Source organism: Anolis sagrei, chromosome 2 (genome assembly GCF_037176765.1).
Source record: "Anolis sagrei isolate rAnoSag1 chromosome 2, rAnoSag1.mat, whole genome shotgun sequence".
Lineage (NCBI taxonomy): Eukaryota > Metazoa > Chordata > Lepidosauria > Squamata > Dactyloidae > Anolis > Anolis sagrei.
In genome coordinates, this window is record NC_090022.1 from 2055964 (window position 1) to 2081276 (window position 25313).

The following is a 25313-nucleotide window of genomic DNA, read 5'->3' on the forward strand; positions in this document are numbered from 1 at the left end:
GTTGGATCTTCTCGCAGTCCAAGGCACTCTCAGAACTTTCCTCCAACACCACAGCTCAAAAGCATCTCTCTTCCTTCGCTTAGCCTTCCCTAAGGTCCAGCTCTCACATCCGTAGGTGACTCCAGGGAAGACCATGGCTTGGACTAGGCAATGGATCTTGGTTGCCAGTCTGATGTCTCTGCTCTTTACTATTTTATCGAGACTGGACATTGCTCTCCTCCCAAGGAGGAAGCATCTTCTGATTTCCTGGCCACAGTCTGCATCTGCAGTCATCTTTGCACCTAGAAATACAAAGTCTGTCACGGCCTCCACGTTTTCTCCCTCTATTTTCCAGTTGTCAATCATTCTTGTTGCCATAATCTTGGTTTTTTTTTTTTTTTTTGACATTTAGCTGCAACCCGGCTTTTGCGCTTTCTTCTTTCACCTTGATGAGAAGGCTCCTCAGCTCCTCCTCGCTCTCGGCCATCAAAGTGGTGTCATCTGCATATCTGAGGTTGTTAATGTTTCTTCCAGCAATTTTCACCCCAGCTTTGCATTCATTGTATGGAAGGGTATTTTGGGGCCTGCTGTATTCAGAGTGTCTCCAATGTATGGTGAAGGCACCAGGTCCCCATACCCTCTATGTACATCCAACCCTGGGAACGGAGAGTCCAGGACCATCAGTAAATATCCCTCTAGCGCTCTCCCAGCCTAGACATGGAATCGCTTTTGTGTGTGATTGACAGATAGACAATCCCTTTATCAGTAGGGATGTTTTGCACTATTTACCTGACCTTTTGTGTCCAGAGATCTAGGATTCCCACAGAAGAAAAGGCTAAGCAAAGGTGAATAAATGAGACCCTCTGGATCTGTGGCATGATCACCTTTTGTCTTCTGTGCCTGCCACGGTGGCAACAACTAACGGACAACAAACTCTAGTCTATAAGCCTCTCTCTCACTATATGATTTTCATCTCTATTTCCTTAAATGCTGTTCTATACTTCATCAATTCAGTTAACTTGTCCATCTCGACTGATGGATGTGAATCTTCACCAGCCGTTGTCACCATTCTTTGTCTTCCGTTCTCTGCCGTGAGGGAGATGTGCTGCGTATCCGAATGGACCCTTTGCCAACGGTGAGGATTCAACCGTCTCAAGTATGGAAAGGAGTTCACTCTAAGCAGGGATATATGTCTGTCTATATATGTTGTGTGTCTATGGCACTGAATGTTTGCCATGTATATGTACATTGTAATCCGCCCTGAGTCCCTTGCGGGGTGAGAAGGGCGGAATACAAATACTGTAAATAAATAGGTACACACAAAGCAAGGCGGATGGTCCCGTGTTCCAGGGTTCTCCTGGTATAAAGCCTGACGTTTATTAAACAAACACAAGGTAAGCCAAGACCAGATTTGCTTATAAGAAAATTAAAGTCTTGAGTCCACCTTTTTATCGTGTCAGAAAAGAAATGAGAACATACTGTAAGTCACTTCTGGTGTGAGAGAAGTGGACATCTGCAAAGACGATGCCTAGGGGATGCCCGAATGTGCTACCATCCTGCTGGGAGGCTTCTCTCACGCCTCCGCATGGGAAGCAAGGGTGTCTGTCAGGATAGGAGCTCACTCTGTCTCGTGGATTTGAACCACCAACCTTCAGGTCAGCAGTTCAACCGGCACAAGGGTTTAACCCATTGCGCCAGTCCGGCTAATATAATACAATTGCATCAGCACAGTGGGAGTAATAATGAACACAAGGAGCCCCTGGTAGCGCAGTGGGTTAAACCCCTGTGCCAGCAGGACTGAAGACTGACAGGTCGCAGGTTTGAATCCAGGAAGAGGCGGATGGGCTACCTCTATCAGCTCCAGCTCCTCATGCGACCTGTCAGTCTATGTATCAATGTGTTAAGTTGTTCACTAACTCAATCAATTATAACACTGAATTACACAATGCATACATTACATACAATAAGATTATTATTGTCTCAACACCATGGGCAAAATCTATCTAAACATCAATTGTTCAATCAAGAAAAACATCTATAACAAACATTAAGCAGTAAGTTCTCATTCGCAACATGCTGTGAGTTCTCAACCAGAAGTCAGTCCAGAATTTATAATCAACTATTCAGGATACAACAAAGTCCAGAAAAGGGTGACAGGTACATGGCTGGAGCCCCAAATTCTAACCGAGGGGCAACAGAGCCAAGACGGGAGACGAGGGTATGAAGAGATGACCTTCTCTGCTACCAAAGAGCTCTTCTTGTTCAGAACCCTTTTCTCCAGAGATCTCAGCTGCTGCTCCTTTCAGCAAACCTCCACAGATCACCCTAGAAGCTTGTGATGGCTTTCTTATGGAGGAGGCGAGGGGAACCCCTTCGGCGCTTGCTGCAATGCAGAGAAAAATCCCCTTCTGAGTGAGACTTGCTCCCAGTAGCCGTCGACCAAGGCCACACAAACTAGTCCATGGTAGAGAGAGAGAGAGAGAGAGAGAGAGAGAGAGAGGGAGAACCAGGTGCCGGCCTTCCTCTTTCCTTCCAATATTTTTTGAAAGAGAGCTCAGAAACTGAAAGGCAGGTCTCCTCTAGCGGCGCATGAGTTCCGTGATGTTTATTGTATGCTGAACATCCTCTAAAGCTCTTCCCACATTCCGTGCATTTATATGGCTTCTCTATGATGTGGCCCCTTTGAAAGCAATGTAGATAGATTTGGAAGGAATCGAGATAGTTACTCTGCCTGAAACTTTCTCCACATTCTATGCACTTCTATGGCTTCTGTACTGTGTGAGTCATTTGGTGGGAACGAAGATTGCCACTGTGAGTGAAGCTCTTTCCACATTCCATACATTTATATGGCTTCTCCCCTGTGTGCTTCCTTTGATGGGACCGTAGATGGCCACTCTCACTGAAGCTTTCTCCACATTCCATACATTTATATGGCTTCTCCCCTGTGTGGATCCTTTGATGGGAACGTAGAGTGCAACTGTGACTGAAGCTCTTTCCACATTCCATACATTTATATGGCTTCTCCCCTGTGTGGATCCTTTGATGGGAACGTAGATGGCCACTGCAACTGAAACTTTCTCCACATTCCATACATTTATGTGGCTTCTCCCCTGTGTGGATCCTTTGATGGGACCGTAGAGTGTCATTCCGACTGAAGCTCTTTCCACATTCCTTACATTTATATGGCTTCTCCCCTGTGTGGATCCTTTGATGGGAACGTAGAGTGCCACTCTCACTGAAGCTCTTTCCACATTCCTTACATTTATATGGCTTCGCCCCGGTGTGGATCCTTTGATGGGAACGTAGAGTGCCACTCTCACTGAAGCTCTTTCCACATTCCATACATTTATATGGCTTCTCCCCTGTGTGGATCCTTTGATGGGACCGTAGATGGCCACTCTGACTGAAGCTTTCTCCACATTCCACACATTGATATGGCTTCTCCCCTGTGTGGATCCTTTGATGGGACCGTAGATGGCCACTCAGACTGAAGCTTTCTCCACATTCCATACATTTATATGGCTTCTCCCCTGTGTGGATCCGTTGATGGCGACGTAGATTGCCACTCAGACTGAAGCTTTCTCCACATTCCATGCATTTATATGGCTTCTCCCCTGTGTGCTTCCTTTGATGGGAACGCAGACTATCTCCACGACTGAAGCTTTCTCCACATTCCATGCATTGATATGGCTTCTCCCCTGTGTGGGTCCGGTCATGTACAGTAAGGAAACAATTCTTTTCAAATTGTTTTCCACACTCCATACACTGATGTAACTTCTCCCCTGTGTCTGATCTAGGATAGGGAGGTAGAGGGCTTGCCATTCTTTCACATTTACAATTCAAATATGATGCCAGGGGTTCACAGATATAACCTCCTGAACAGCAGTTTTTGTACTGCTGTAATCTTCTGCTTGCTTTCCCAAGCCTCTCTTTTTACAGCAAAATCTTATTTCCCCCCTTTAAGTGCACAGGGATGTAGTCTCAAAAATATTTCTCTAGTACTTATTTTCCTTGTTGTCATTGCTGTGTATATTGAAGTCCCTTTGAACTGACAGCACTCCTCAGGCCAAGCTCTCACAAGGTGTTCTTCGCAGAACTTGTTCCGAAGTTACCTGCCAGAGAAATGAGAGGGAAATCTCTTCAGGAGTTAAATAGGGAAGAGGAAGTCTAGTGCTGTAGCAAACCAAGAGGAAGAGGGAAGGTGCCCAGTGCCAGGTGACAAATACTTTGACACTTGCCCAACTACAAACAATCCTTCCTCAGGTACAAAGGGGACTGGGCCCCAAGAGTCTCCGTGTGCGATTTCTTACGCTGCCAGGTGTTCAAGGAGGGGCCTTTATAATTCTCAGCCAGGGAGGTCCTTGGCTTCTCTTAACTACAAACTCTAGAATCCTGCAGGAAACAGACACAGGATTTCAAAGGGGAAGCAGGCTCTTCTCCTCCTTGGAAGGCCAGGGATTCTTCCTCCGTGTGGTTTTTTGGGCCTTCTCCTTTTGAGTCCACCCTCCCCTCCTGTCTTTGCAGGCCCCTCCACCCTCCTCTTCCTGCCTCCCGAAGGCACTGACATCCTTCCCGCCCTTCCTTTGCTCATGAATGGGTAGCGGTGGATGTGTTGCCGCCACCCCAGGCTTCACGTGTTACCTCCAGCTCCACAGTGTTGTGTGTCTGCTTTGTAAAATGTGTTTCTTAAAAACATGAGCATGCGTTCCCGAAACACAATTGTTTAGGTTTTACTATTTTTCATTTTATGAGTTGTAATTGATTTTAAAAGGAAGGCATGATAATGCAGACCTGGAGACTGGAATTGCATCAACCTCTGCACCAGGTGGACTTTGGAGAGGAGGGCATCCCATCATGGGGAGAGGGAAGAAGAGAAGGCCCTCCTGGCTTCCACTGGTGCTCATATTTATACAGATTTCATGTCCATGGAACATTGCTTTTAGCTGCACCCTCATTTTTTATACATCCTTTTCTTAAAAAGTGAGCGAGGGAAAAAGAAAAATAGGGGGGAAGTTAGGTGACCTCCGGTCTCTTCCAATCTTGTCACAAAGAAAGCTAAAATCATACGCTTCACCCTCTAGACCTCTCTGTATGAACGCGGTATATAAATACAGCAAATAAATAAATAAGGAAGTGAGGAAGGAAGGGACAAAGGGAGGAATGAAGTAAGGAAGCAGGGGGAGAGAAAAAAGGGAGGGAGGGGGAGAAGGGAAGAAAGGGAGGAAGGAAGGAAGAGCGGAAGGAAGGGATGAAGGGGGGAGTGAAGTAAGGAAGGAGGGAGAGAAGAAAAAAGGGAGGGAGGGGGAGAAGGGAAGAAAGGGAGGAAGGAAGGGAGCAAGGAAGGAAGAGCGGAAGGAAGAGAGGAAGGAAGGGATGAAGGGGGGAATGAAGTAAGGAAGGAGGGAGAGAAGGAAGAAAGGGAGGAGGAGGGAGAAGGGAAGAAAGGGAGGAAGGAAGGGAGCAAGGAAGGAAGAGCGGAAGGAAGAGAGGAAGGAAGGGATGAAGGGGGGAATGAAGTAAGGAAGGAGGGAGAGAAGGAAGAAAGGGAGGGAGGCGTCTTGTAAACAGGTCTTGGCAGTAGGCGACTCCCTCCTTAGAGGAACGGAAGCCATCATTTCCAGACCAGATGGGATGGCTCGAGAAATATGCTGCTTACCAGGGGGAAAAATACACCACATCACTCAGAGGCTCACCAGGCTCCTCAAGCCCCATCACCGTCCTCCCCTCATGTTGATTCATGTAGGAACCAATGATACTGCTAGGCATACGTTTCAAAAGATCATAAATGATTTTCAAGCTCTCGGAACAAAGCTAAAACAATGTAATGTACAGGTGGCCTTTTCATCATCCCTCCTCCCTGTTGTAAGACACGGACCCACAAGGGCCAGAAAAATAGTACAGGTCAATAACTGGCTTAGAAAATGGTGTCAGGAGGAACGCTTTGGCTTCCTTGACCATGGCCTGCTTTTCCAGGAGGATGGCCAACTGGCAAGGGATGGGGTGCATCTCACACAAGTAGGAAAACACCTTTTTGCTCACAGACTCGCAAAACTCATTAGGGGCACTTTAAACTAGGTCCACCGGGGGAGGGGGACAACAGCCTTGCGAACACTACTTTACCCACAATGCCAGGCAACCGCCAGAAGGCTAAACGGAGGGCTGCACAAACACAACGAGGACCAAGTACCAAAAGCACAATTATCCCAATTAAACAGCTGAGGGGAGATCTCAGGGACTCACATGTCTACACTAATGGACAGAGCATGGGAAATAAACAAGAGAAACTCCAACTTTTAGCACAACACCACAAATATGATATCATAGGCATCACTGAAACCTTGCAGTCCCACACAAAATACCCATCAATCGCTGGAAGCATTTCACAGCTCAGCAGCCAAAATCAGCAATAAACAGCTTTCATTGTAGTCGTAAAGACAATTACACTATATACAAAGTAAGCCCATAGATCTTGTCACTGCTCCGGTAAATCAGCAGCCTCAGCTAGCAGTTCAAAACTGAAGTCCATTCCGTTGCGCAGGCTTCTTCATAATAATGGCGCTTGTTATCAGTAAAGCACGCCCAGTAAATTCCTGAGTGATGACACAAGGCCCGTCCACATCAGAGGAAGCAGGAAACACTTGCAAAGCCCCTTCTAGGAAACTGGCCACTTCTTCTGTAGTCTCAACTCAATCCTCACTGGAGAGTCCTCCATACGTTCACATTACTGGCTCCAAACATACCATTTAAATTTCCCATCATTCACATTTTACTGACAGATCACACCTCACTCTGAAACTCCAGATAATGCTCAAAAGTGTGACAGACCGAGGAGGCTGTTCCACCCGCCATGCTCTGCTCCATGGATGGACAGAAGTGGTGTATTCGGAGAGTGTCAGATATGCTCTGGGAAAGCATGATTCTGGACACTTTGGGGCTTCTTTCTCAAGAGGAAGAAGGAAGGCGCTTTTGGAGTCTGTGATTTAGTGCAGGGAGTCAGGTTCTGCTGTATGGAAAACAGAGATCTGGTCCTTGGCAGTGTTCTTAGGCATTGTCCAATGTAGTTGCACAGAATCTGTATGTCTCAATGTTTGTCTGTAATCTGATCTACCTTCTCACACTGGGAATTGCAATAAAAAGAACCTATGCTTTGAAGTCATTGAAAAGTCATTCATGACAGATGAAGGGAGGAATGAAGTAAGGAAGGAGAGAGGAAAGAAGGGGAGGAGGGAAGGGAGTAAGGAAGGAAGAGCAGAAGGAAGAGAGGAAGGAAGGGATGAAGGGAGGAATGACGTAAGGAAAGGGGCGAGGAAGGACGAAATGGAGGGAGGGAGAGAAGGGAATACAGGGATGAAGGAAGGGAGCAAGGAAGGAAGAGAGGAAGGAAGGGATGAATGAAAAAAGCATGAATGGAAGAATGAAGGAAGGAAGAAAAGGGAGGGTGGGAGTAAGGAAGGATGAGTAGTAGGAAGGAAGGAAGGATGATGGGAGGAATGAAGTAAGGAAGGAGGGAGAGAAGAAAGAAAGGGAGGGAGGGGGAGAAGGGAAGAAAGGGAGGGAGGAAGGAAGAGTGGAAGGAAGAGAGGAAGGAAGGGATGAAGGGAGGAATGAAATGAATGGAAGAATGAAGGAAGGAAGGAGAGAAGGAAGAAAAGGGAGGGAGTAAGGAAGGATGAGTGGAAGGAAGGATGAAGGGAGTAATGTATACTCAGTAACATATACTTTCACCCCTGCATACAGACAACAACATCAAACACACACCAGGAGGAGGTCAATAGCAACCTCCAGATGGAACAAACACAAAAACTTCCCGTCTCATGCACAAGCTGTGGCATGTTCAACCTTTTCACACTACAATTACTCAATTACATCTGCCCCAAGTGTAAACAGATCACTCGCATGGAACACAGGATCCGACAACTCGAGGACCGTATTAAGACCCTTAAGGACATTCAGGAACTTGAGCTGTTCTTAGACACCACGCACCACACTGTCCTAGACACGCAGCCCATATCACACCAACATTACGGGGAGGCTCAACAGAACAGCACCTCAGATGTGGACAACCCTCAGGCTTGGAGAAATGTCACCCTTAGAAGGACACATAGGACCCGGAAGCCTCCTCAGAATACTTCCGCTCAGCTGCAGTTACACAATAGATTCCAAATTCTCACACAACTAGCACCTGACCAAGAAACACAACATATCGGGGAAGACCAGAATGGCTTAGATACTGATCAGTGGCTCATCCTTGATCAGTGTGCAGGGGATAGCCCTGACTGGGACAACACTTCACAACATTCACACTTGCACAATCGTGCAGGTGTACCATCCCCAACCATAGACCAGGTGCAACAGGAACACATACAGGAGAACCATAGGCTCTTGGACGAATCTCAATGGATTGTCCTTGACGAATGCACCGGGGATGTCGAGGAGGAGGACAACACTATTCACCTACACAATTCACACAAACAGGATCACTTTTCTGGAGACCTACACACTACATTGCACAAAAGGGGCCCTGTCATTCCCGAAAGTAAACAGGTCTTGGTAGTAGGCGACTCCCTCCTTAGAGGAACGGAAGCTGTCATTTCCAGACCAGATGGGATGGCTCGAGAAATATGCTGCCTACCGGAGGCAAAAATACACCATATCACTCAGAGGCTCACCAGGCTCCTCAAGCCCTATCACCGTCCTCCCCTCATGTTGATTCATGTAGGAACCAATGATACTGCAAGGCATACGTTTCAAAAGATCACAAATGATTTTCGAGCTCTAGGAGCAAAGCTAAAAGAATGTAATGTACAGGTGGTCTTTTCATCCCTCCTCCCTGTTGTAAGACACGGACCCACAAGAGCCAGAAAAATAGTACAGGTCAATGACTGGCTTAGAAAATGGTGTCAGGAGGAACGCTTTGGCTTCCTCGACCATGGCCTGCTATTCCAGGAGGATGGCCTACTGGCAAGGGATGGGGTGCATCTCACACAAGTAGGAAAACACCTTTTTGCTCACAGACTCGCAAATCTCATTAGGCGCACTTTAAACTAGGTCTATCGGGGGAGGGGGACAACAGCCTTGCGAGCACTACTTTACCCATAATGTCAGGGAACCGCCAGAAGGCTAAACGGAGGGCTGCACAAACACAACGAGGACCAAGTACCAAAAGCACTATAATCCCAACTCTTAGCACACCACCACAAATATGATATCATAGGCATCACTGAAACCTGGTGGGATGACTCCTATCGCTGGAATGTAGACATCGAGGGCTATAACCTCTTTCACAGAAACCGAACAAAGGGGAGAGGAAGCGGAGTAGCCTTATATGTCAAAAACTCTTATGCTGCAGAAGAGATGCAGGACAGCAATCCGGGAAACCAGCTTGAAAGCATCTGGATAAGAATCAAGGGAACTGGGACTCAAAAAGATCTTGTTGTAGGCGTCTACTACAGACCTCCAAGCCAGGAGGAAGAACTAGATGAAGTCTTCTGCCAACAGTTGACCAAACAGGCACAGAGAAGAGATGTAGTAGTCATGGGCGATTTCAACTATCCCGATATTTGCTGGAAAACAAACTCGGCCAAGAGTACAAGGTCCAACAAATTCCTCGCTTGCCTTGCAGACAATTTCATGGTCCAGAAGGTAAAAGAGGCAACAAGGGGGTTGGCTACTCTTGATCTCATCCTAACAAATGCGGAGGACCTGATCGATGCGGTTGAAGTGGTCAGATCCTTAGGGGCAAGTGACCATGTGCTCCTGCAATTTGAGGTACAAAGGAAGGCCAAAACTAAGACAAGTCAAACCCGCATTTTGGACTTTAGAAGAGCTGATTTCCAAAAAATGAAGGAAACGCTGAGCAGCATTCCGTGGACACAGATACTAAAAGATAAGGGAGTTACGGATGGATGGGGATTTCTCAAGAGTGAAATACTCAAGGCACAATTGCAAACTGTGCCAACAAAGAGAAAAAATAGGACAAGTGCAAAGAAGCCAGAATGGATGTCCAAAGAACTTCTAACTGTACTAAACCACAAAAGAGACATGCACAAGAAGTGGAAAAAGGGAGAAATCACCAAAGAATTCAAACAAATAGCCAACACCTGTAGGGAAAAGGTCCGCAAGGCTAAAGCAAAAAACGAGCTCAGACTTGCCAGGGACATTAAAAACAATAAAAAGGGCTTCTATTCTTATGTCAGTAGAAAAAGGAAAAACAAGGAGGCAATAGGGCCTCTTCGAGGAGAAGATGGGGCAATGCTGACAGGGGATAGGGAAAAGGCAGAACTACTTAATGCCTTCTTTGCCTCGGTCTTCTCACAAAAAGAAAGTCATCTTCAACCTCAGCAAGATGGAGTGGGTGAGGGAGGGATTAGAGGACATCCAACCCCAAGTTGGGAAACAAGTCGTCCAGGAATACCTGGCCGCTCTTAATGAGTTCAAGTCCCCAGGGCCAGATCAACTACACCCCAGAGTACTGAAGGAACTAGCGGAAGTCATTTCGGAACCATTGGCAACCATCTTTGAGAATTCTTGGAGAACGGGAGAAGTTCCAGCAGACTGGAGGAGGGCCAATGTGGTCCCAATCTTCAAGAAGGGAAAAAAGGATGACCCAAACAATTACCGTCCAGTCAGCCTCACGTCGATACCAGGCAAGATTCTGGAAAAGATAGCTAAGGAAGTGGTCTGCAAGCACTTAGAAACAAATGCGGTCATCGCTAATAGTCAACATGGATTTATCAAAAACAAGTCATGCCAGACTAATCTGATCTCTTTCTTCGATAGAGCTACAAGCTGGGTAGATGCGGGGAATGCCGTGGATGTGGCGTACCTGGATTTCAGGAAGGCCTTCGACAAGGTCCCCCATGACCTTCTGGCAAGGAAACTAGTCCAATGTGGGCTAGGCAAAACTACGGTGAGGTGGATCTGTAATTGGTTAAATGGACGAACCCAGAGAGTGCTCACCAATGCTTCCTCTTCATCCTGGAAAAAAGTGACGAGCGGAGTGCCATCAGCAGGGTTCCGTCCTGGGCCCGGTCCTGTTCAACATCTTTATTAATGACTTAGATGAAGGGCTAGAAGGCAGGATCATCAAGTTTGCAGACGACACCAAATTGGGAGGGATAGCCAATACTCCAGAGGACAGGAGCAGGATTCAAAACGATCTTGATAGGTTAGAGAGATGGGCCAAAACCAACAAAATGAAGTTCAACAGGGACAAATGCAAGATACTCCAGTTTGGCAGGAAAAACGAAATGCAAAGATACAGAATGGGGGATGCCTGGCTCGAGAGCAGTACGTATGAGTCCTTCAATCAATAATCATTAAAACAATGTCCAATTCAGCCATATAGTTATTCCATTATTATATCAGTTACTCCATATTTTCAAATGCCCGCTCAAATAGCCATGTCTTAAAATTCTTCCGAAATGATAGGAGTGAGGAAGCCGATCTAATCTCCCTAGGAAGGGCATTCCATAGCCGAGGGGCCACCACCGAGAAGGCCCTGTCTCTCGTTCCTGCTAACCGTACTTGTGATGATGGCGGGACCGAGAGCAGGGCCTCTCCAGATGATCTTAAAGTCCTTGCAGGTTCATATATTGACTTGTGGAAGGGGTTTTCTGGGGTTGAAAGTGTGTGACTCTCCCAAATTCATCCAATAGGTTTCCATGGCAAAGTGGGGATTTAAACCCTGGTCTCCAGAGTCACAGTCTTACACTCAAACCACTAGGCAACAGCTCTCAACACAGGCGCAAAGGGTGGCCAATATACCTGGATGCTTCTTGGATGCCCTTATATATAGCGCTCCCTTTTTTATGACTATGCGAAGTATGCATTAATTCAAGACAGAATATGTAAAAAAAACCCTTGACTGCCACAGCCTACTTACCAACGTGCCTGTCTTTGTGTTCACTGTGAAGGAGGAGTTCTGGAATTTGGAGCTGGATTTAGAGTCGAGCGGCAAAGCTTCGCCATTGCGGTACCAGTTGTATGTCGGCTCTGGGAAGCCTTCCTTTTCCTGGCACTGGAGGGTGGCAGATTTGCCCACAGGCACAGATTGGGGCACGTGGCACTTTGGGGGCACTGGTTTCACTGTCAAGGAAGCAGAAGCCCATCACCTAAAGTTGTACTGCTGGTCAACTTCCCATCCCAAACACACTGCAACCGTATTGCAATGGGATGCAACCGGGGTGGAGATATCAATGCCCTAGAAACCACTCCATCACCTGGTATTTGTCCTGGCATCCCTTATACCAGGGTTTCTCAACCTAGGGGTTGGGACCCCTGGGGGGGGGGTCGTGAGGGGAAGTTAGAGGGGTCACCAAAGACCATCAGAAAATACAGTATTTTCTGTTGGTCATTGGGGGTCTGTGTAGAAGTTTGGCACAATTCTATTGTTGGTGGGGTTCAGAATGCTCTTTGATTGTAGGTGAACTATAAATCCCAGCAACTACAACTCCCAAATGTCAAGTTCTATTTTCCCCAAACTCCACCAGTGTTCACATTTGGGCATATTGAGTATTCGTGCCAAGTTTGGTCCAGGTCCATCATTGTTTGAGTCCACAGTGCTCCCTGGATGTAGGTGAACTACAACTCCAAAACTCAAGGTCAATGCCCACCAAACCCTTCCAGTGTTCTCTGTTGGCCATGGGAGTTCTGTGTGCCAAGTTCAGTTCAATTCCATCGTTGGTGGACTTCAGAATGATCTTTGATTGTAGGTGAACTATAAATCCCAGCAACTACAACTCCCAAATGTCAAGTTCTATTTTCCCCAAACTCCACCAGTGTTCACATTTGGGCATATTGAGTATTCGTGCCAAGTTTGGTCCAGGTCCATCATTGTTTGAGTCCACAGTGTTCCCTGGATGTAGGTGAACTACAACTCCAAAACTCAAGGTCAATGCCCACCAAACCCTTCCAGTGTTCTCTGTTGGTCATGGGAGTTCTGTGTGCCAAGTTCAGTTCAATTCCATCGTTGGTGGACTTCAGAATGATCTTTGATTGTAGGTGAACTATAAATCCCAGCAACTACAACTCCCAAATGTCAAGTTCTATTTTCCCCAAACTCCACCAGTGTTCACATTTGGACATATTGAGTATTTGTGCCAAGTTTGGTCCAGGTCCATCATTGTTTGAGTCCACAGTGCTCCCTGGATGTAGGTGAACTACAACTCCAAAACTCAAGGTCAATGCCCACCAAACCCTTCCAGTGTTCTCTGTTGGTCATGGGAGTTCTGTGTGCCAAGTTCAGTTCAATTCCATCGTTGGTGGACTTCAGAATGCTCTTTGATTGTAGGTGAACTATAAATCCCAGCAACTACAACTCTCAAATGTCAAGTTCTATTTTCCCCAAACTGCACCAGTGTTCACATTTGGACATATTGGGTATTTGTGCCAAGTTTGGTTCAGATCCATCGTTGTTTGAGTCCACAGTTCCTCTACATCCAGGGAGCCTCCTCACTACCTCTGAGGATGCTTGCCATAGATGCATGAGAAACATCAGGAGAGAATGCCTCTCGAACATGGCCATATAGCCTGAAAAAACCTACAACAACCCAAATTCTGATCAGTTTCAGAAGAAACCATGTTTTCTGAAGCTGGCTTGTTAACCATTTGCTACTAACCATGATGACTATACGACTCAAGAAGCCAAAATTCAGGGGAAATGAAAACCAATGCTGGCAAATTTCCCTTCCAGCTATGATATTGGGGTCCTCGTGGACAACAAGTTAAACATGAGCCAGGAATGTGATGCGCCGGCAAAAAAAGCCAATGGGATTTTGGCCTTCATCAATCGGAGCCTAGTGTCTAGATCTAGGGAAGTCATGCTCCCCATGCGCTATTCCGCTTTGGTTAGACCACACCTGGAATATTGTGTCCAATTCTGGGCACCACAATTCAAGAGAGATATTGACAAGCTGGAATGTGTCCAGAGAGGGTGACTCAAATGATCAAGGGTCTGGAGAACAAGCCCTATGAGGAGCGGCTTAAGGAGCTGGGCATGTTTAGCCTGAAGAAGAGAAGGCTGAGAGGAGATATGATGACGGCCATGTACAAATATGTGAGAGGAAGCCACAGGAAGGAGGGAGCAAGCTTGTTTTCTGCTTCCTTGGAGACTAGGACGCAATGGAACAATGGCTTCAAACTACAAGAGAGGAGATTCCATCTGAACATGAGGAAGAACTTCCTGACTGTGAGAGCCGTTCAGCAGTGGAACTCTCTGCCCCGGAGTGTGGTGGAGGCTCCTTCTTTGGAGGCTTTTAAGCAGAGGCTGGATGGCCATCTGTCAGGGGTGATTTGAATGTAATATTCCTGCTTCTTGGCAGAAGGGGGTTGGACTGGATGGCCGAGGAGGTCTCTTCCAACTCTTTGGTTCTATGATTCTAGGAATGAAGGGATGAAGGAGGGAGAGAAGGAAAGGAGGAAGAAGGAGATAAAGAAAGGGAAGGGGGAAGGAAAGAAGGGAGAAAGGGAGGGAGACAAGGCTGCCAATGACCCAAGCAGGGCCAGCCTCCCTCCCTCCATCCCTCCCTCGCCCCTGGCTTCCCGAAAGCACCCTCCGGAGGGAAAAGTAATTAAGGAAGAAAGGAAGAAAGGGAGGAAGGAAGGAAGGGAACAAGGAAGGAAGAGCGGAATGAAGAGAGGAAGGAAGGGAAGAAGAATGGATGAAGTAAGGAAGGGAGAAAGGAAGGAGAGAAGGAAGAAAGGGAGGGAGAGAAGGGAAGAAAGGGATGAAGGAAGGGAGCAAGGAAGGAAGAGCGGAAGGAAGAGAAGGAGGAAGGGAAGAAGGATGGATGAAGTAAGGAAGGGAGAAAGGAAGGAGAGAAGGAAGAAAGGGAGGGAGAGAAGGGAAGAAAGAGAGGAAGGAAGGGAGCAAGGAAGGAAGAGAGGAAGGAAGGGATGAAGGGAGGAATGAAGTAAGGAAGGAGGGAGAGAAGGAAGAAAGGGATGAAGGAAGGGAGCAAGGAAGGAAGAGTGGAAGAAGAGAGGAAGGAAGGGAGGAAGTAGGGAGAGAAGGAAGGGAGGAAGAAGGAGATAAAGAAAGGGAAGTGGGAAGGAAAGAAGGGAAAAAGGGAGGGAGACAAGGCTGCCAATGACCCAAGCAGGGCCAGCCTCCCTCCCTCCCAGGCCCCTGGCTTCCCGAAAGCACCCTCCGGAGGGAAAAGTAATTAAGGAAGAAAGGAAGAAAGGGAGGAAGGAAGGAAGGGAACAAGGAAGGAAGAGCGGAATGAAGAGAGGAAGGAAGGGAACAAGAATGGATGAAGTAAGGAAGGGAGAAAGGAAGGAGAGAAGGAAGAAAGGGAGGGAGAGAAGGGAAGAAAGAGAGGAAGGAAGGGAGCAAGGAAGGAAGAGAGGAAGGAAGGGAAGAAGGTTGGATGAAGTAAAGAAGGGAGAAAGGAAGGAGAGAAGGAAGAAAGGGAGGGAGAGAAGGGAAGAAAGGGATGAAGGAAGGGAACAAGGAAGGAAGAGCGGAAGGAAGAGAGGAAGGATGGATGAAGTAAGGAAGGGAGAAAGGAAGGAGAGAAGGAAGAAAGGGAGGGAGAGAAGGGAAGAAAGGGATGAAGGAAGGGAACAAGGAAGGAAGAGCGGAAGGAAGAGAGGAAGGAAGGGATGAAGGATGGATGAAGTAAGGAAGGGAGAAAGGAAGGAGAGAAGGGATGAAGGAAGGGAACATGGAAGGAAGAGCGGAAGGAAGAGAAGGAGGAAGGGATGAATTAAGGAAGGAAGGAGGGAGAGAAGAAAAGGAGGCGGGGGGGGGAGAAGGAAAGAAAGGGAGGGAGGAAGGGATGAAGTGTGGAAGGAGGGAGAGAAAGAAGAAAGGGAGGGAGGAAGAAGGAAATAGAGAAAGGGAAGGGAAGAAGGAAGGGAGGGAGGGAGGGAGAGAATGATGACACTCCCAGCCCAAGCCTCCCTCGCAGGGCCCTTCTGCCTTCCCTCAAGCTGACTCTGGAGGGGAAGGAGCCCTCTTTCCAGAGGGTGTGTGCCCAGCCCGGAGTTCCCTTGACGGACACACGCCTGCCTGCCTGCCTGCCTGCCTGGAGGTGTGTTTGTGGGCGAGGAGGGATTATTCCCGACCACCGGCTCCCTCTTCCAGAGCCCACTGGCGAGGGACCGGGACCAGGACCCTCCTCCTCCTCCTGAGCACAGGCCTCGAGCCTCCTGCTCCTCCCTCCCTCCTTCCCTCCCTCCCTCCCACACTCCCGAGGAGGCCCTTCTCCCCTCCCCTTCCACTCCCACGCGGGAGGATCCCACTCATCCACCTGGGAAGAAACGTGGCTGCCTCTCCCTCCTTGGCTAGGCCCAACCGGAAGAAGCGCCGCGCTCTCTCTCTCACTTCCGCCCGCGCGCGGAGGCCTCCCCCCCCCTTTTCCCTCGGTCTCCAACGGCCTGGCCGTGACGTCACCCAGAAGCCCTACTTCCGCCCGGCGCTGTCATGGCGGGAGGAGGAGGCGTGCGCCCAAAGAGGGGCGGGGCTTGGCCTTAAAGGAGCCGCGCTGCAGGAAGGAAGGAGGCTGGGAGGCAGATCTAGACCGCAGCTCCTCCCGAAGGGGCCTGGCCTCTCCTTCCTGGCCCAGCCTGGGGAGGGAGTGAGGGAGGGGTCCCTGGGAAGGAGGGCCCTCCTCTCTCTCTCTCTCTCTCTCTCTCTCATATCATAACCCGCCAGGAGAGAGGCGTGGGAGGTCTGAATAGCTGTGAAAGTGTATTGAAGGTCATGCTTTTCTCTCTGAAGGTGCGCTTGGACATCTTCGAGTGGTAGCTTGGGCCTGGCCTCCATTTTGGCCAAAATCATAGGATCATAGAATCAAAGAGTTGGAAGAGACCTCCTGGGCCCTCATCATCCAGCCCAACCCCATTCTGCCAAGAAGCAGGAATATGGCATTCAAATCACCCCTGACAGATGGCCATCCAGCCTCTGCTTAAAAGCTTCCAAAGAAGGAGCCTCCACCACACTCCCTCCGGGGAAGGCAGAGAGTTCCGCTGCTGAACGGCTCTCACAGTCAGGAAGTTCTTCACATTGTGATGAACCTCTGTTGTTTGTGATGAACCTCTGTTGTTGGCCTTCAAACCCGAATAACTTGGTTCCCTGTCCTGGCCGATCTGACTTAGTGGAACCTCACCAGGTACCTTAGAGTATTGGGCGCTGTTTTAAGTATAAGTAATGGTTTTGTTTGTTTGTGGTTTTCTCTCTTATTGTTTTGTATGTCTATTTTTTTTTTGTGTTGTTCCAGGCACATTGTGCCGTACGTAAGCCACCCCAATTCCCTTCAGGGAGATGGAGGCAGAGTACCAAAAAATTAGTTATTACTACGTACCGGCCATATGTAGTTTCTACTGAAATCAATACAAAAGGAGAGGAAGTGGGAGTCCCAGGAAATGGACATCCCTCCTCAGGAGGCCCAAAACAACATAAATTCCTCAAATCTGTAAACAACCGGGGTCTCTCTTTACCTGGCCTCCCTCCAAAACTCCTGAGGTCTTCCTGAGGGGAAGGATTATGGGAGCTGGAGTCAAAATAAGGAACTTTGGACTAATAATGTAACAACACAGGAAACTTTATTACACTTTGCACATTAGGATAATATATACCTGATCAACCACTGATATCAGAAGTGACCACTACATGTTGAAGCGGTGGCAGATAATCCATGCACATTTCCCTTGTTTGGCCGTTCTTCCTGCCATGGGAACCACTCCTTCCCATTGTGATGCCAAAGGAACCTCCACCAATCATGGCGCGCATCCTAGCTGGCTCATATCATAACCCATCAGGAGGGAGGCATGGAAGGTCTGAATAGCTGCGAAAGCGTATTGAAAGTCATGATTTTCTCTGTGAAGTTATGCTTGTACATCTTCGAGTGGTATCCATTTTGGCCACATTGTGATGACCCTCTGTTGTTGGCCTTCAAACCTGAATAACTTGTTCTCTTTCCTGGCCGATCTGATTTAGTGGAACCTCACCAGGTACCTAAGGTTATTAGGCGCTGTTTTAAGTATAAGTAATTGTTTATATGCTTGTGGTTTTCTCTTTCATTGCATTGTATGTTTATTCTTTGCGTTGTTCCAGGCACATTGTGCCATATGTAAGCCACCCCGAGTCCCTTCAGGGAGATGGAGGCAGAGTACAAACAAATTAGTTATTACTACGTATCGGCTATATGTGGTTTCTCCTGAAATCAATACAAAAGGAGAGGAAGTGGGGGTCCCAGGAAAAGACACCCCCCCCCCTCAGGAGGCCCAAGACCCAGAAGAACCCAAATTCCCCAAATATATAAACAACCAGGATCTCCCTTTACCTGGCCTCCCTCCAAGACTTTTGAAGTCTTCTTGTGGGGAAGGATTATGGGAGCTGGAGTCCAAAAAAGTAACTTTGGATTAATGACGCAAAAACACAGGACTCTTTATTACATTTCAGACATTGGGTTAATATATACTTGATCGACTGCTGCCATCAGAAGTGACCAGTAAAGGGTGAAGCGGTGGCAGAGAATCAATGCACATTTTCCTTGTTTCGTTCTAAATCCTTGTCTCCATGGATGAACACAAACATATGCAATCCCATGAGGAAGAAAGCCTTTCATTGCAAGGACTTGGGAGACCTCTTTGTCTTGGACTACAACTCCCAGGGTCCTCCAACCCCCATTCCAGGACTTTTTGTAGCGTTTATTGGGAGTTGTAGTCCAAGACAGCCATTCCTCCCACTCTCTGGAGCAGAGATTCCCAAACGATTCCTCCAAAATTTCTTGGACTTCAACACACTTCAGCTGCCCTGGTCCAAGATGAGGGATTGTGGGACATGGAGTCCCCAGGAAGTGGAAGGCCAGGGCTTGGGAAGGGAGGCTCCTGAGAAGAGACAATGCTTCCAGGGCTGAACAGCTCTTCCCACCAGGAAATGCTTCCTAATGTTTAGGTGGAAGTTTCTTTCCTGTAGTGTGAATCAGTTGCTTTATATTTTAGTCTCCAGAGAGGCAGGAAGAACTTCCCCCTTTCTCCTCAATGGGACATCCTTCCAAATAGTGGCTCTCTTGTTCCCTCGGCCTCCCCCCCCCCCCCCAAACTAAACATACCCGGCTCCCTCAGCCATTCCCTATCGCCTTTCTCTGGAGACATTCTAGCATCTCAACATCTTGCTTGAGTTGTGCAGCCCGGAACTGGACGCAGGGTCATTCCAGGGGAGATGAGAACTGACTAAACTTACCCGGATCTAGACCTCACGCTCCCACTGGGACATACCCAGCTCTCTGGAGATATTCTAGCATCTTGAAATCTTGCTTGAATTGTGTGCCCAGACCAGAACACAGGGTGATTCCAGGGGAGGTCTGATCCAAATCTAGAAGAGAGTGGGCTCAAACTTACCCGGATCTAGACCTCACCCTCCCATTGGGACAGCCTTGAATCACAATGGCTTCTTAAAGCTTATGTATCACACTTTAAAAAAACAGTATTTATTCATTGACAAAAAAGAAAAACAAAACAGAGTATGTTTATACAAATTATAATTTTGGTACATTTTTAAAGATACTACTTAACAACTATAAAGCGAAGAAAAAGATACACCTTGCACAATAAGAACAAAACTGACAACAAACTCTAGTCTATAAGCCTCTCTCTCACTATATGATTTTTATCTCTATTTCCTTTAAATGCTGTTCTAAATACTTCATCAATTTAGTTAATTTGTTCATCTCGACTGATGGATGTGAATCTTCATCACCGTTGTCACCATTCTTTGTCTTCCATTCTCTGCCGTGAGGGAGATGTGTTGTGTATCCTAATGGACCCTTTGCCAAAGGTGGGGATTAAACAGTATAAAATATAAAGCAAGAGATCTCTATCTATCAATGTAACAGTGTTCAAGCTCTTGACCTTCAATTCAACTTTGCTTGAATGGTGCTGCCCGGAACTGGACGCAGGGTCATTCCAGGAGAAGTTTCATCCAAGTATAGAAGAGAGTGGGCGAAACTTACCCGAATCTAGACCTCACCCTCCCATTGGGACAGCCTAGAAGCACATAGGCTTTTTAAGCAGGTGTATCATCACACTTTATAAGAAAAGCAATGTTTATTCATAGACAAAAAACAAAACAAAGCATATTTATACAAATGACAATTTTTGGTATTTCATTTTTCTTTTACGCAAATTATAATTTTGGTATTTTGTTAAAGGACTACTTAACAAAGAGCGAACACGGACACACACCTAGCACAATAAGAACAGAACTAACAAACACTAGTCTATGAAAGTCTCACTCTATGATTTTCCTCTCTATTGATTCGGTTTCCTTTCAATGCTGTTCTATACTTCATCCATTCACTTAATGTGTCCATCTCGACTGATTCATGAGTCCAGTCACATCTTGCTTGGACTACTGCAACTCTCTCTATGTGGGGCTGCCTTTGAAGATAGTTTGGAAGCTTTAGATGGTTCAGAGATAATTAATGGACCGCCGTAAAGGGGGAGAATCCCTCCCATGTTACGGCAGCTCCACTGGCTGCTGGTCCGCTTCTGGATTACATGCAAAGTGCTGGTGATTACCTATAAAGCCCAAAATGGTTCAAGCCCAGACTGTTTGAGGAACCGCATCTCTGTACACAAACCAGCACGAGCACAAAGTTTGCAAACTTGGCATTCTCTTAAATGTCCTTTGATCAGTAGCTGGCCACTTGGGGGGACATGAGAGAAGGCTCCCCACAGGATTGCAAGACATCTGGGCGTCCCCTGGGCAACATCTTTGTAGACAGCTAATTCTCTCATTCCAAAAGCGTCCAGAAGCAACTTGCAGGATTATGGTGGTAGGTGTTGCAATGCATGATGGAATTTTCTCCGTGGGTCTTCTTATTGCCTTTCTTATATACTATGACATCTGGAAAGTTTATATTTGTATGGCTATGGTTAGCAGTGAATTTGATGTTATCATGTATTGTGTTAAGCCAAGTACTAAAGAAGATTGCAGATTCTTTTGATTTTCAAATTAAAAAAAATATCATCGATAAACCTGCCATCGTATAGAATATCTGGTAAAAAAATGGTTTTGTGTTATTTAGGATGTGGGTTTCTTCCAAATTTGAAATAAAAAAAATTCCTACTGAAGCGGCCAAAGGACTTCCCATTGCGGCACCAAAAATCTGTAGATAGTATTGGGTTTTAAATCTGAAAAAATTGTATTCCAGGACAATGTCTAACAAATCCATTAAAATATGAGAAGCTGGTGTTTGGGGCTCACGTATGTTTAGTAATTATTGTTCTAGTTCGATCTAATGGTATGTTGGTATATAATGATGTTATATCCAGAGTCATTAAGATGGATTGTGGTGGTATGGTAAGGTCCTCTATGATCTTTATGAAATGTTTAGTATCTTTAATATAAGACTGCACGAGGGGTACAAATGGTTGTAAATAATAACCCAAAAACTGCTCTAGGGGTTCCAGGATGGAGGAAGAGTCGGATACAATTGGTCTCCCTGGGGGAGGCATGTCTCCTTGGTGTATTTAGGTAGAACATAAAACACTGGAATTCTTGTTTTGCATGTCAGGAGTCAATTTCTGACAGCATGAAGACATCACAAATTCCCTCCGTGACATCCTGACTGAATCAATTCTCTCTCTGTGACATTTGAAGCCGGCAGAGGGCGCTGGAAACCTTGTATGGGAACTTGTGAAGCAACAAGTTCTAATAAGGAAACTGAGAAGAGGGGGGAGATGGGCAGGAAAGGTGTATAAAAGGAAGGGGTGGTGGGGAAAAGTCAGTAGTGTCTTTCTTTGCTGCAGAGATACAAGCAATATATCCATTTCAAAGCAAAAACGACTTGTGAGTGGTTATGTAATATTGCTATACAGATCCTACAGTTTTACACAGAAATGCAAATTGCTGATTTGAGGTGTGTCCTAAAGTGAGTCCTTCTGTACATACTGTTCTATTTATTTATTTATTTTTATTTACTGCGCTTATATACCGCAATTCTCAGCCCTTCAAGGGCGACTAAAAAAACATATTTTGTCTGTGGATCCTTAAGTAAAGGTTTATAGAAAGAAGTGTCTCCTGGGTGTCTCTCTACCTCTTTTACGTAATCCGTTTCGTATAATGGAACTATTGCTCCTCCTTTATCTGCCTTCTTCCAGATGTATCCTTTCATGATGGCCAATCTTTTTATGGTATTCATTTCGATGGATGTCATGTTGGAATGGGTGTAAATTTTGGTCCAGGACAATCTGTCTATGTCTCTTTCAACCACCTTTTCAAATGCCCTGATGGTTATATTATCCGTTTGTGGGGGAAAATTACTTTTGGGTTTAAAATTATTAAACAGCCTCAAATACAGAAAAGGGGTTCACTCTAAGCAGCGATAAGTACACACAAAGCAAGACTCATGGTCTCGCGTTCCAGAGCCCTCCCGGTATAAAGCCTGAGTTTAGTAAACAAACACAAGATAAGCCCAGACCATATTTACTTACAAGTCTTTAGTCCGGCAGGGAGGGAGGGAGGGAGGACCGTGCTGGGGGGCCTAGCCGGGGAGGAGGACCAAGGGGAGGGCCAGGGCCCGGGCAGGCTGTCTTGGGGAAAGTCTGCTCCTCTCTCTCTCTCTCTCTCACACACACAAACACAGGCACAACATGCATCACTCCCTGGGTTGTTGCTGTGAATGTTTTTCCGGGCTGCTGCCTGGCCAGGTTCCAGAAGCACTCTCTCCTGACACTTCCCCTCCACCTCTCTCTGCCCAAAGGCATCCTCAGGGGTTGGGAGGGAGGGAGGCCTCTTGCAAACTGGGCCAGTGGGGTCGACAGACATACATCCCTGTGGAGGGAGAGAGGAAGAACTCCCTGCCTGTTGGAGGCAAGCGTGGAGGTTTCCATTGACCACCTTCATTCGCACGGAATGGCCTTGCAGGTCCAAAGCCTGGCTGCTTCCTGCCCGGCTTCCCACAGATATATATATCAGCCCCACTTACCTACTTTCTCCTAGACCTCACCCCTCTGAGGCAGCTGTGCCGGACTGGATGAGGGCGAACCAATTGAGACTGGATCCAAACAAGACAGAGGTCCTTCTGGTCAGCCGTAAGGCCAAGCAGGGCACAGGGTCACAGCTTGTGCGGGACGGGGCTGCGCTCCCTCTGGAAGTGCAACTTTGTGGCAGGGCAGCTTTTGCACCATTAAAACTTGTGTGCCAGTTGCACCTGTACCTTGGGAAGTTGGACTTGGCCACAGTCCTCCACGCTCTTGTCACATCCCAAATAGATTCCTGCAATGCACTCCATGTTGGGCTGCCTTTGAAGACTGTTCAGAAGCTCCAAAGAGTCCGACGGGCGGCAGCGAGATTGCTTGCCAGTCTGCGACTGAGCACAATTCAAAGTGCTGGCTTTAGCCTAGAAAGAAAGCCCTTCTTAAGTCGGTGTTTCTCAACCTTCGTAATGCCGCCCGCCACCCCTTAATTCAGTTCCTCATGTGGTGGTGACCCCCAACCATCACATTGTTTTCGTTGCTACTTCCATAACTGTCATTTTGCTACTGTTATGAATCGTCATGTAAATATCTCATATGCGGATATATTTTCATTCATTGGACCAAATGGGGCACAAACACCCAATACATCCAAATGGAGGGGTTTGGGGAGGGGAGTGGACTGATTTTGTCATTTGGGAGTTGTAGTTGCTGGGATTTATAGTTCACGTACAATCAAAGCATCCTTAACTTCACTAATGATGGAATTGAACCAAACTTGGCACACAGAACCCCCATGAACAACGGAAAATACTGGAAGGGTTTGGTGGGCATTGACCTTGAGTTTGGGAGTTGTAGTTCACCTACATCCAGAGAGCACTGTGGACTCAAACAATGATAGATCTGGACCAACTTTGGCACAAATATGCCATATGCCTAAATGTGAACACTGGTGGAGTTTGGGGAAAATAGGGCTTGACATTTGGGAGTTATAGTTCACCTACAATCAAAGAGCATTGTGAACCCCACCAATAATAGAATTGTGCCAAACTTGCCACACAGAGACTGGAGGGATTTTGGATGAATTGACCATGATTTAGGGGAGATGTAGTTCACCTAGATCCAGAGAGTACTGTGAACCCAAACAACTATGCCAAAGGGATTCCAAAGACCATCAGAAATACGTGTTTTCTAATGGTCTTTGGTGGCCACTCTGAAACCCTCTCACGACCCTCTCCAGGGGTCCCGACCCCCAGGGTCAGAAACACTGCCTTAGGTCTTTCTGTGGGGAAAACGTTATGGGAGCTGGAGTCCAAAGACATAACTTTGGACTAATAATGTAACAACATGGGAATCTTTATTACATTTTGGACACTGTTATGCATGTGCAATCCAAAAAAAAAAAGGGGGGGGGTCTAAACTATGTTCGAAAGTAGGGGGCCCTGGCGCTTCGATTCTAAAGTCACTTCCGAATGTTTCCATAAAAAAATTCAAAACTTTCCAAACCTTCAGAAGTGATTCGTTAATGGCCGATGTGCATGCGCAATAGGGGGGAAAACGGCAGAATGTGGGGGGAACTTGAGGGGCTTCTCTCTCCCTCGTTTTTGAGCTATCCTGATGAAACAGTGGCACAACACATCCTCCGCTGTTAGCATACCAAATTTCAGAATGTTTAGATGATACGCTGAATTTTAGGAATTTAAAAAAAGAATTTAGGAAATACATTAAAAACAAAAGAGCAACCTCCTTGAATTGTTTAGGGAATGACATAAGGTAACGGGATCCGTCCCCCCAACTTCCAGGCATATTCATACATCTACCCATTTATGGTAATTTTGCAACGTTCTTCTCTCATATTAACCAAAAGAAGAAACCAATTGTCAACCAATTCCTCATTTTCATAGATTCCTACAGTTGGAGGAAAACCCCAAGGACCATCTGGTCCAACTTCCTTCTTCCTGGCAGAAGGGGGCACCACCACAACCTCTGACAGTTGGCCAACTGGCCATGGACTAGGGAATGATGGGAGTTATAGCACTTGGAACCCGTTTGGATGTCAAAAACACCCGAATTTACTTCCGGCATCTGAAAGATCCCAATGAAAACAGACATGCTTAGTTAATATATAACTGATCAGAAGTGACAAGTACATTTTAAAGTGGTGGCAGATATTCAATGCACATTGTCCTTGTTTCTTTCTGAATCTTCAGCAGGGATTCCCAAACTGGATTCCTTCAGGATTTCTTGGACTCCAACACCCAAAAGCCTCAGCTGCCTTGGTCCAAGATCAGGGATTTTGGGACACGGAGTCCCCAGGAGGTGGAAGGCCAGGCCTTGGGAAGGGGGGCTCCTGAGATGGGACAATGCTTCCATGGCAGAACAGCTCTTCCCACCAGGAAATGCTT

General features: G+C 46.8%; 1 protein-coding gene across 1 annotated transcript; it reads right to left on the reverse strand.

Annotated features, from left to right (window-relative positions):
- Positions 1-1316: 1316 nt before the first annotated feature.
- On the reverse strand, positions 1317-16311 carry LOC132766383 (zinc finger protein ZFP2-like). Its single transcript, XM_067464944.1, has 3 exons — positions 16236-16311; positions 11864-12066; positions 1317-4091 (listed from the first exon to the last, which is right to left on the reverse strand). Exon 3 carries the CDS (start codon positions 3799-3801, stop codon positions 2740-2742), a length of 1062 nt encoding a protein of 353 aa, XP_067321045.1. The 5' UTR covers positions 3802-4091; positions 11864-12066; positions 16236-16311; the 3' UTR covers positions 1317-2739.
- Between the last annotated feature and the right edge of the window lie 9002 nt (positions 16312-25313).

Coding starts and splice junctions, on each gene's coding strand:
- LOC132766383 (XM_067464944.1), bottom strand. CDS start 3,801: ATGGCAAGCCCTCTACCTCCCTATCCTAGATCAGACACAGGGGAGAAG.